At 43.6% G+C, this 12,283-nt stretch overlaps 1 protein-coding gene across 1 annotated transcript in view; it reads right to left on the reverse strand.

Moving 5' to 3' along the window:
- LOC311099860 (myoferlin-like) overlaps positions 1-12,283 on the reverse strand; it is a 25,933-nt gene continuing 13,650 nt past the window's right edge. Inside the window, exons 24-51 of the mRNA XM_084140587.1 lie at positions 12,080-12,243; positions 11,595-11,709; positions 11,250-11,352; positions 10,927-11,066; positions 10,665-10,835; positions 10,411-10,501; positions 10,247-10,324; positions 9,945-10,126; positions 9,007-9,165; positions 8,796-8,897; positions 8,535-8,696; positions 7,943-8,105; positions 7,748-7,821; positions 6,365-6,463; positions 6,109-6,237; positions 4,247-4,402; positions 3,726-3,817; positions 3,096-3,266; positions 2,691-2,839; positions 2,372-2,511; positions 2,191-2,279; positions 2,004-2,099; positions 1,715-1,856; positions 1,507-1,606; positions 1,182-1,375; positions 913-1,022; positions 651-798; positions 1-511 (exon numbers count right to left, since the gene is read on the reverse strand). Of these exons, the coding sequence (XP_083996713.1) occupies positions 473-511; positions 651-798; positions 913-1,022; positions 1,182-1,375; positions 1,507-1,606; positions 1,715-1,856; positions 2,004-2,099; positions 2,191-2,279; positions 2,372-2,511; positions 2,691-2,839; positions 3,096-3,266; positions 3,726-3,817; positions 4,247-4,402; positions 6,109-6,237; positions 6,365-6,463; positions 7,748-7,821; positions 7,943-8,105; positions 8,535-8,696; positions 8,796-8,897; positions 9,007-9,165; positions 9,945-10,126; positions 10,247-10,324; positions 10,411-10,501; positions 10,665-10,835; positions 10,927-11,066; positions 11,250-11,352; positions 11,595-11,709; positions 12,080-12,243 (3,558 nt within the window). The 3' untranslated portion in view covers positions 1-472. The remainder of the gene's footprint in view (positions 512-650; positions 799-912; positions 1,023-1,181; positions 1,376-1,506; positions 1,607-1,714; positions 1,857-2,003; positions 2,100-2,190; positions 2,280-2,371; positions 2,512-2,690; positions 2,840-3,095; positions 3,267-3,725; positions 3,818-4,246; positions 4,403-6,108; positions 6,238-6,364; positions 6,464-7,747; positions 7,822-7,942; positions 8,106-8,534; positions 8,697-8,795; positions 8,898-9,006; positions 9,166-9,944; positions 10,127-10,246; positions 10,325-10,410; positions 10,502-10,664; positions 10,836-10,926; positions 11,067-11,249; positions 11,353-11,594; positions 11,710-12,079; positions 12,244-12,283) is intronic.

Here is a 12,283-nt window from a genome sequence, read left to right on the forward strand (position 1 = left end):
GTGGCTATGGAAAATTTCTGGGATCTTTTATTTCAGCTCATGAAACATGGGACCAACACTTTACATGTTGCGTTTATATTTTTGTTCAGTACATACTGTATAACCACAAAGACCACCAATGCAATTGGCCTACTGATCATCATTCATTAGGACCTTAAAACAATCATTTATTTAAAAAATCAGTGTGTATATGACCACAACATTTTTCTTTACAAAGCATCCATAAAAAATACTTTAAGAGCATAAAGTTCAAGGAATTCTAATTAACTTGTGCAAAGATAACATAATTATGTCAGAAGTTGGTTTGAACAATATACCAATTCTGCATTCTGTGGGCAATTTTTTTTTTTTTTGAAATATTACACAAATACAGTTTAGAATACATAAAAATAGTCATGATCTTTTTGGTTGAAAATATATTGGAAGACTTTGGTCTCTGTTCTTCTTGACATAAGAGCAAAATGTGGCGTTTTCATTTGAATGGCTTCACAATTTTCATTGAAATGTAGTTCTGGAATGAGAGAAAATGTTTAATTAGGCAAGCATTAATCACATCAAAATGTAGGCAATATGTCGGTTTGTTATTTCATTAATATGAATTTGATTTAACACAGTTTGATTGAACATTATCCCCTCCTGCCTGTTCTTACCGGTAAAGAGTACAACAGGATTCCGAGGAAAAGCAGCACTAGGATCAGTAGGATCAGTCCAATGAACAGCCACTTGAATCTGCGCCACACAATGAACTTCATGGTCTTACAGGGGTTTGTGAACCAGAAGAAGGATGTGTCCGGACGCCTGTTGATGTTGGAAGAGAGGAGGAAACAGAGTTTAATATGGTATATATCGGAGGTAAACATTTCTGTTAGGCCTATAAAGGGTGAATATACACAGAAGAGTGGAAATCCTTACTTAGGGAAGTCAAGCTTTGGGTTCATGTTGGGTTCATCCCTGCCTTTCCCAGCAGGCTTTTCGTCCACTTCCGGCTCAGACACGATTTCCAGAGTCATCTCAACCTTCCCCTAAACATAACAGATGTTCATTCAGATTTATTCCATACAATATTTCACATATAGCTCTTTAATTTGCAAAGTAGTAACCTTCTTCAGAGACACTAAACATGGTTGAATACAAGATTATCGCTAAACCAGGATGATTTATGCTCTCTTAGCTGTACTCACACCAAGGACTTTCTTCCCATCCTGCTCAGTGACACACGGCCACCAGCCTCTAACAGACTTCTGAGCGAACAGGGAATTGGCCAGGTCTGATTTGTTTGGCCGGGCATCCATCACCTCCTCCATCATACTCAGACTGCACGTCTTTGAGATCTTGGCCGGAGGGATTAGTTTACGGAGATCCAGCTCTACCGTGCCTGTACAATGACCAGAAGACCATCTCAGAACCATGTGTTAAATAGCTGATTTGATCAGCTGAAGCAAAATTATGGTCATTATTGGTTGAAAAAAGTATTGTACGGTAATTCATAGTGCTAGAGTGTCTCACCCAGGTAATCATCCAATGAGAACTTGTCATTATCCCAAATTTGAACAATCAACTTGGGGGGTATTCTGAATTCTGTTTTGTCTAGACTCCAGAAGTGCTCCTGTTGAAGATAATAAGCAAGACTGACAAAATGCTGGCAAAGAAATGTACCTCAATCTTGTCTTACTACACTATTCCGTTTGTAATTGTTTCTCAAGCCTCAACACACCTTCTTGGACACCAGACACAGCTGTTCAGCAGGCAGGTATTCAAAGCCAAAGACGAACCTCCAATTGAAGTTGCCGTCCCCGTCCAGAGACCTGTAGTGGACGTCAGTCTTCTGCTTGTCCTCCTCCATACCTGGCATCCAGCTGGACCGACAGACTGACTGGTTAATTCATTTAGGTTTTTAAAATGTTTGAACAAACCACAAGTGTGTTATATGCATGGCTGCCATGGTAATACTTAGATCCTAATATCTCTTCCAATTTTTTTTAAACATTGTTCAACACCGATACCCTTTGACGTAGATATCACTCATGCGCTCCCCAGTAATGCTAGTTTCGTCCAGAATGACATCAGTGGTGTTCCAAACAACAACTCGGAGGAAATACCTTTAAATGGAGACATGTTATTCATTAATAGAATAGACGATTATAGACAAGATCACTTTGAAATACCAAATTGTGAAGCGATTCTCCTTACTTCTTGGCCTTGCGTGGTACAATGTCGAATGGAGGTCCGGGAAGGCCCATGTTTTTGGGGAAAACATCCACCCACATTTGAAGGCATCCCTATAAAGTGAGTGAAAAATACAGTTAGTCTCAGATACGGAGACAGTGGGAGACATTGAAGATAAAGAGGAAGACAACATGTGACCTGTGACCTGAGAGAGTTGGGGCTGGAAGCTGCTGAACAGTGTCCTGGTCTCCACATGCTCTGGCACCAGTCCCTGTGTTCTGAGCACATGCAGAGAGATCCGTTCGTCGGCAGGACCCAAGTGCTGGTGGATCTCTTTGTTGGCCTCTAAATGTAGATGGTAAACGTGAGTTACCTCATATATAGGGTCCATTGTTTTTTGCTGGTCAGGAAGAAAAACTACAGGACCAACTCATGTCACACAAAACATACCCTTGTCCTCATGCCTCTAAAATGAAAGTTGAACGTTTTTGAAAACGCCATAAAAAAACCTGGTTATGAATTACCAAATTGAGCCAGGGTGTACTGATTCCCATTGAATGACAGTGCTTTGCCATCATCTTCTGTTCTGGGTGGAGGGACGCCTTTGAGGCGGGCCAGGTTCTGAAGGATCTGAGAGGGCTTCAGATGGTCGCGCCATTGGTTGATTCCAGAGCTGTTTCGGGGAGATCAACACAGCCAATCAATCAGAGTCCCCCATAATGATTATGGGCTAAATTAAATTATGGTGCCTATCTTTCTCATTCATTTAGTATTGAGGCATATAGTTGTTATCTGGACCTACACAACAGATGGCATGGCACTATGACTCATATCAACACCAAATTCGAGTTCTGAAAATGTCTGACAAACTTAAGATTTTTTAAGTGAACTATGACTTAAAAATGTACAGCAGGAACAAGTCTCCTCACATGCAGTATGTCTGAGGCAGGCCACAGTAGGAGCCAAAGTGTGACAGTAAGCGGTTCTCCAGGTCAATCACTGTCTCTCCCACTTTCTCATCGCGGCTCAGCAGATCATAGTCATACACTGAGATCTTCAGGTCTTTGTCTTGAGGCAGGAAACATGACATCTCAAACATTCTGCAAAAAGGGAGATGTGGTATAAGGGTAGTGTAGAATAACATTCGATCTTGAGGGTAAGTCCATTTAAAGTTGTACTATGCAGAAATCGCTACGCCATTTCCTGTTTGCTACAACCCTAATAGTTTGCCTAATTTCAGTTTATGTGACATAATAATATAGTATAGTGTAGAAAATCATTGTACCATGCAAACCGCTGTGAAATATATTTTCCATAATCAAAAATATTGTTGTTTCAGCTGTTTGTAGCTGGTGTACAAAGCCGAAAGTAAAAGACGCAAAAATAAAAAAAACGTAAGAACGGGAAGCATAGAAATAGCGCACATAGAACATATCTACAGCTTCTTAGACTTGCTTTCAAGTAGAATTACATATCTATAACTCACATTTCTATGTGAATTTGGTCAGGTCGACCCAAAAAGTAACATATTGCCACTTTAAATGAATGTGAGATTTTACCTTCCAAACACAGGGTTGGTGGTATTTGGTAAGTAGTGATCTCGGTCCTCAATTGACTTCTTTCCCAGGGAAATCTTTATATAAGGATCACACTGTAAAGGAAAGGCAAATTTAGAAAACAAACATGTCATGTTGCAACATCAAAGAGATTGCAAGGTAGAGTAAGTAAGAGAACAGCAACCTGGCAATGCACAATGTGAGAGCTTAGAATTATACGGTTATATAGAGCATGCAAGTTAAGCATTTCAATGTACTTGTGCATGTGACAATAAAACTTGAACTTATATCTGAATGTTTTTGCCAAACTGAGTTATTGATGTAACCTTTTTCTGTATAATGTTCTCCACCTATATGGTGCTCTAAATACCCCAATTCATGTTGTTAAGTTAAAAAGAATACATGATGAGAATTGCTCACACCATTCAAATCAATGAGGGTTCGGAACTTTAAAGCCAATTATCTCAGAATCATCTTTTCCCAGATAGAAACGTGGAATTCCAAGGTCACGGCGCTGGACTAACCTGGCCGTTGTTGTCCTTGGGCTGCAGGTCGATGCCTCTGATCACATAGATCCTCACCAGGCACTCCTGAGGCCCGCTTTCAGGCAGCTCACGGAACTGGCGAGGAGGAGGAGCCACACCCGGGTCATCTGATAGAGGGTACACCTTAAAAGAGCCCTGAAAACACAGTCATCAGCCATCACTGACAGGTAGCAATGCCTCAACTCTACCACTATAAAGGGAGCAATAGCCTGATTTATGACTGATGCATTCCATCTATTTGAGCCAATGTGGTTATGCATATACAGTGGGGAGAACAAGTATTTGATACACTGCCGATTTTGCAGGTTTTCCTACTTACAAAGCATGTAGAGGTCTGTAATTTTTATCATAGGTACACTTCAACTGTGAGAGACGGAATCTAAAACAAAGCAGAACTTAATATTTGGTACAGAAACCTTTGTTTGCAATTACAGAGATCATACGTTTCCTGTAGGTCTTGACCAGGTTTGCACACACTGCAGCAGGGATTTTGGCCCACTCCTCCATACAGACCTTCTCCAGATCCTTCAGGTTTCGGGGCTGTCGCTGGGCAATACGGACTTTCAGCTCCCTCCAAAGATTTTCTATTGGGTTCAGGTCTGGAGACTGGCTAGGCCACTCCAGGACCTTGAGATGCTTCTTACGGAGCCACTCCTTAGTTGCCCTGGCTGTGTGTTTTAGGTCGTTGTCATGCTGGAAGACCCAGCCACGACCCATCTTCAATGCTCTTACTGAGGGAAGGAGGTTGTTGGCCAAGATCTCGCGATACATGGCCCCATCCATCCTCCCCTCAATACGGTGCAGTCGTCCTGTCCCCTTTGCAGAAAAGCATCCCCAAAGAATGATGTTTCCACCTCCATGCTTCACGGTTGGGATGGTGTTCTTGGGGTTGTACTCATCCTTCTTCTTCCTCCAAACACGGCGAGTGGAGTTTAGACCAAAAAGCTCTATTTTTGTCTCATCAGACCACATGCCCTTCTCCCATTCCTCCTCTGGATAATCCAGATGGTCATTGGCAAACTTCAGACGGGCCTGGACATGCGCTGGCTTGAGCAGGGGGACCTTACGTGCGCTGCAGGATTTTAATCCATGACGGCGTAGTGTGTTACTAATGGTTTTCTTTTAGACTGTGGTCCCAGCTCTCTTCAGGTCATTGACCAGGTCCTGCCGTGTAGTTCTGGGCTAATCCCTCACCTTCCTCATGATCATTGATGCCCCACGAGGTGAGATCTTGCATGGAGCCCCAGACCGAGGGTGATTGACAGTCATCTTGAACTTCTTCCATTTTCTAATAATTGCGCCAACAGTTGTTGCCTTCTCACCAAGCTGCTTGCCTATTGTCCTGTAGTCCATCCCAGCCTTGTGTAGGTCTACAATTTTATCCCTGATGTCCTTACACAGCTCTCTGGTCTTGGCCATTGTGGAGAGATTGGAGTCTGTTTGATTGAGTGTGTGGACAGTTGTCTTTTATACAGGTAACGAGTTCAAACAGGTCCAGTTAATACAGGTAATGAGTGGAGAACAGGAGGGCTTCTTAAAGAAAAACTAACAGGTATGTGAGAGCCGGAATTCTTACTGGTTGGTAGGTGATCAAATACTTATGTCATGCAATAAAATGCAAATTCATTACTTAAAAATCATACAATGTGATTTTCTGGATTTTTGTTTTAGATTCCGTCTCTCACAGTTGAAGTGTACCTATGACAAAAATTACAGACCTCTACATGCTTTGTAAGTAGGCAGTCGGCAGTGTATCAAATACTTGTTCTCCCCACTGTATATGAGGTATGTACGAGAATGTGTATGGAATCTGTGAAATAATAGAGAAACTGCTGTTCCACCTTGAATTCTCCAACAACAGATGGATCATCATCCCCATCTTCGTTCTTGCCTCTCTGCAGTTTGAAGGTGCTGCAGAAATCGGTGAGTTGTTTGAACTCAGGAATATTTTCCAGTTCCTTATCATACACCTGAAACCAGAGATGTAGAAAATTATATTTGAGTCTAGGAAAGAAAAACAAAATGCCAACTAATTAGCGCAGTTACTTCAGATGTTTGCAGCACAGGTGTATCGTGTGTGAAACGTCAAGACTTCACCTTCAAAGTGTCATATCCTTTCTGAAGGTAAGGACGGCACTTCTCCTGATCTCCAATGGAAGCGTAGAATTTACTCCACCAATCAACTGTCTCCTTCTCCTAATGTAAAAAAGTGAAGATAGTATTACATTCTAGAACGTACGTCACAGAGTGCTTCTTATGTGATAGAGATATGTGCGTAAAGTTTCATATCTCACCTTCTCTGCATGCTTTTAAGGAAGAAGGGGATGCAAGGAAAGATAAGTGATCAAGGTATCAAGTCAATGGGAGAATCTTACTTGCATTTCCTTGATTACTCGCGCCCGTTCTCCTCGCCTCGTTCTCAAAACCCATTGGAGGAGAATGTCAGAAGGGAGGGACCTTGGACTTTCTCATCCAATGGGTTTTGTGAGAGGCGAGGAGAGAGGATGCAAGGAGTCAAGGAAATGCAATTGAGATTCTCCGAATATCATCCCAGCTAGTGAATTTGTAAATCAGTGTCACATGAATCATGTGAATCATTGGAATCATTGGAATCATTTAAAACTGTTTCACATGCATGATCAATCTGGTAGATGGTATAAAATGTATTGTGGCATTGAGGAAAACAACGGCATATTTATTTGATTCAATGATTATACAGTTTGATGCCATGATCCCTGATTGTGATCCAATTTCATGATTGAATCATTATTGAATGCACTGTCAATGCATGAGCTAAGATTGTCTAGAAAGTTGATCATTGATTACAATGGTAATGGTATCATTTGGTATAATTTGCAGTTCTGTTATTTTAAGTAACATAACTTTAAATGTTTAAAATTATAATACACAATTTAAGATGTTCCCCTGATCAGTAATATCTGTTGCAAATTTGGAATATTGAAACGAGTAAGCGAGATGTGATAAAGCAAAGTCAAAATAATAGTTTCAATATCAATGTTGTTGTTTTTTTGCTCGGTTCTGAATAGGGACAGACAGAGATGTCCGTTTTTTGTTTAAACTCACAAACGTTCAACTTTAAAACAGGTTTAAAGTTGAATTGGATTATATTTCATTTAGTTTACTTCTTTGGATGAATCACACATTTTAACTCTGCTCATAATCACTCCTTGCGCATCTGCCATTTCATCACTTTAGATAGAATCAGAGAGGCTCCCTCAACCCTGCAGTGTCATTGTCCAGGCCTGTAGAGTTGAACTACACATCATACATACAAGACGAGAAGTAGTGGTGGCCATTTTGTTGACTGCTGCTGACATACTGTACACAAACTGCAAGTCAGAGTATCGACTATGAAATTCGGACTCTTATATTAGATAGAATAGATCTTAAACTCATAAGAGAGTGTAACAAAATATGGTGAATTTGAGAGGGATTTCCTATTCGAATGCCAAAGTATACCTGAGCTTCAAGCAGAGGCCTCCTGTCTTCCATGTCAATTCTGGTGTCGTGAGGAAAAGCAGCCATCAGAGCCACTAACAAAAACAGATAGACAATTTTTTTTATCTCATATTTGTTGTGAAATCATTTCAATTTCACCACAGGGTATGTATGCACGTGTAATAAGTAAGCGTGTCAGAGGAAGAGAATAGTTACTTTTGGATGACATGGATGACTTTTGGATGATGTAGGGGTCACAGCGGAACTCCTCCAGAGTGTCTATGGTACACTGTCCAACCACTGGCTTCCTGCCAAATGGCCTGTGGTCGATCACCTTCAGCACGATGGGAGGAGTGTACATTTCCTCTTTGGGAAGAAGCTGAGGATGAAGATATGACAACTTTGACATCGATCTGCTGAGTGAGAGAATGAGAGGATGCCTACACAAATGTAGCACAGATAGCCTAGTGGTTAGAGTTTTGGGCCAGTAACCGAAAGGTCGCTAGTTTGAATCCCCGGGCCGACAAGGTTAAATATCTGTTGATGTGCCCTTGAGCAAGGCAGTTACCCTAATTGCTCCAGGGTTGCCGTTGATAATGGATACCCTGGCCGTGACCCCACTCTCAGAGGGTGTCTCAGGGGGAGTTGGGATTTGAAAAAAAACACATTTCCCTTTCACACGTGTATAATACAAACTTGTACACGTGTGAAACAGGACAAATATAAGCACCCACCCATTGGCACGGTGTAAAAATGTAACAAAAGCACAACACACATGCCTGTGAGATCCCAAGCAAGCCGCTCTTACCACTTTGAGGAAGAGGACAGATCCAGGAAAGTTGGGGCTCCTCTTCATGTTCTTGATGACAGCAGACTGGACCATCTCCCCTCCACACTCTACCACAAGGGAAGGGGAGGCCACAGTGGCCAACTGGTAGGGCTTCATGTTGCGCAACCCCCAGGCCAGAATCTGAAACAAACACACACTGGGTAACAAAATACATACTGTGGGAAATAGCAAGTACATTTCTGTGGGAAGTTATGACATTACTGAAGTATTGTAGTTTACCTCAATAGCCATGAGCTGGACCACAGGCCGTATCCCCTGAGGCACCATGTATAGATTCTCCGCCCTCTTGGGAGGGAGCAGAGGGAGGTCCATCTCGTTACCCTGGAGACACAGAGGGAGAGAGCTTTCACAACCCACATCACACATTTCCTATAGGCCTACCCCACTAACTAATACCGCTACTCCTCCACATAGTCTTCTGGTGTTGCACCTTATCCTTCAGGATGAGCTCAGCCGCCACCAGAACCTCTCCAGCCCGCTGGTCCTTCTGTGTGATGGGGGACCACAGCAGTTTGGGGGTCTGGTCCAGGCCTGGGTTCAGTTTCACCAGGGGGACACACACGCTCCGGCCCAATACCTCATCTTTCCCCTGGGGCAGAGAGCAACATGTTAACCAACTGCAGCCAAGATGACAATCACAGTTAATAGGGCACTGTAATGATAACTATTAAAGCTGCAATATGACCGGGAGACCCTTGAGGCGGCGCACAATTGGCCCAGCGTCATCCGGGTTAGTGACTCCTTGTGGCGGCCGCGTTCATGCACGCTGACTACGGTCACCAGCTGTACGGCGTTTCCTCCGACACATTGGTGCGGCTGGCTTCCGGGTTAAGGGAGCAGTGTGTCAAGAAGCAGTGCGGCTTGGCGGGGTCGTGTTTCGGAGGACGCGTGTCTCTCGACATTTGCCTCTCCCGAGTCCGTACGGGAGTTGCAGCGATGGGACAAGACTGTAACTACCAATTGCATATCACGAAATTGGGGAGAAAAAGGGGGTAAAAAGTATATGTAACTTTTTGGGCGACCCGACCAAATTCACATTCTCGTTGAAAGCAAGTCTAAGAAGCGGTAGATCTGTTCTCTGTGCACTATTTCTATGCTTCCCGTTCTTACGTTTTGTTTTTGTGTCTTTTACTTTCGGTTTTGTACACCAGCTTCAAACAGCTGAAACAACAATATTTTGGGTTATGGAAAATATATTTCACAGCGGTTTAGATGGTACAATGATTCTCTGCACTATACTTGCTTGTTTTGTCACATAATCAGAAATTAGGCCAACTAGTAGAATTCTAGCAACCAGGAAATGGCGGAGCGATTTTTGCATAGTGCATCTTTAACCTCGGTGACTGAAGGGACTTTGATCACACCCACCACTTGGTCCTTGTCATACAACTCCAGCACCACGTTGGGGGGATAGTGGGCGATGTTCTGGGGGTCCCCGTAGATCTCCACATCCTGGAAGATCAGGGTCTGGTCCCACGTGGGGTTCAGGGTAGCCTTTATGGTCTCTGTGGTTTTACTCATGTGCAGGAAGGACACGTGGGCATATGGATCTAGGACAAGATAGACAAATGTTGTGTGTGTTAGTTAATACGTCCACATTTTCATAATATGTCACATCGTGTCAACTTTCACCAAATCAAAACATGATTTTGACAAGGAGACGTGCAGACCCGAGAAGCTGTCTTTGTCCATGGCAACAAGGTTCCTGGCCTGGTAAACGTAGACGCGGAGGTGGTAGACGTGCGAGCCTGCAGAAAGAAAACATACACGGTTAAAGCCAGCATCACAGACAGACAGAAAATCCATGCCAACTACGTAAAACTAAAGCACTCACTGTCAAACGAACAGGACACAGTGGGAGTATTGGCACCAAAGAGCTTGGAGGCATCAACCTCCTCTTTCTTTTTCTCTTCTATATCAACCCCCTGCAAAGACAATCAAGAATTCCTCCGAATTAATCAAGAATGCATCTTACTCGACAACAGGGACGGACAACTGTTGGACAACACATAGTGTCTTCATGCCAGGGAGAAAAGAAAACCAGCAGAAGCTGCAGCCCCCGCGGACCAGAGTTATCCAGTTGCTCACCAGCGCCCCCTCCAGTTTGAATATGGCGGATGCCCCCAGGCGGTCGGCAGGGGCCATCTTCCTCCTCCAGCGTCTGCGTCGGATTGTGTCGGCGGAACGCTCCTTCCTGTGGAACTTCCAGCCAATCAGAGAGGAGAACTCCCAGCCCTCTGGGTCTCCTTGGTCTCGCTTCTGAAAATGGGGGAAAAGGGGAAATATTTTACATCCACAACATTTGATTATGATCAAGACAAACTGTTCCCTACTGGCACAGTGCACTGACCTCAGTGGTTTTACCAGCAGCAGATGTTCTCTTCCTGGGCCTGATCACTCTCCTCCGTCGGTGGACGTGGTACATCTTCTCTGCTGGCACCCAAGACTTGGGTTTGTCATCTGGAGGGATGGTGATTCCATACTCCCAGCCTGCATTCAGAATAAACCCATTAGAAATGTATACACAATGCTTGAAAATACTACAGGTCATTCTTACAGTAGTAGATCACATGAGGTGTAAATGTGGACAAGACATATTAGAAATCCCAATTTAAAGTCAAGTTTTCCACTGCAAGGGCAAGCAGTGTTGTAGAGATCAGTGTGAGAGCAGACCTTTCTCGTCCACAGCCCTGTTGTCATCTACAGTCCACTCATCCCCCCAGCTCCAGCCTGCAGGACACTCTAGCTCCCCTGGGTTGTGGGTCTTCTCCCCGTTCTGCAAACACAACCAACAACGCCTCAGCAACCTGAACACCTTCTACCATGCCAGAGCTACAGGAAGCCCAAACTGAATAGGGGAATCTAATCATTCATTGTACTAAATCATTATCCTGTTTTTATATCATGTTATTGCGTCAACGCCAGCGTTATGAATACACATGGTCATGATTTTTGTAGAGACACTAAATGGTGTGTACGTGTGCGTGTGTGTGTGTCTGTGTGTGTGTTTTCCCTAACCACGTCAGTGTAGGGCTCAGCAGCAGGCTTCCACTCTCCTCCAGGGAAGCGAGTCTCGTTCTGGAAGACTTCATCCATGAACTCAGTGTGTCCCGCATCTGCCTCTGTCAACAGACTGGTCCAGCCACACAGAAAGACATATTATTACACAGTCAACACTCCTCACTAACGGGTGGTTGATGGAAAGAGAAAAATGCTAATAACTAGAGAACTGATAGCCGGGTCATGTTCATTAGGAACCAAAGGGAAGAAAACAGACTGAAACAGGGAGGGACTTCCTAGACTTGCCCAATAAGAAAATAGTATTTTTGTTTTCTGTTTCAAAACGTTTCACTACAGTGTGCCCTACCTACTGAACATGACTGGTCTCTCCAGGGAGAGTGAGGCAGAACCAGCCCATTTCCTTTGATTGTGATCTAGAGGGCTGATTACGAATTCCACCATTGTAGAAAAACACATACAAATTTAAACAAACAGAATCTTACCCCTTCTCTGGGTCTATGAACCAATCACCCTCCCACTCCCAGCCTTGCGGAGGCATGAAGTTCTCCTGTTTCAGCTTCAGCTTGCCAGTCACATCAGAGTATTTGTAGCGTAAACCCAGACCGGTAGTTCCCCACTTTCCCAGCATGTAGGCCTGATTCTCATACTGACAAAGGGGAAAACACACAGGTCATTTCATTGGCCAT

This window comes from Coregonus lavaretus (assembly GCF_964263955.1).
Source record: "Coregonus lavaretus genome assembly, chromosome: 1".
Classification (NCBI taxonomy): Eukaryota; Metazoa; Chordata; class Actinopteri; order Salmoniformes; family Salmonidae; genus Coregonus; species Coregonus lavaretus.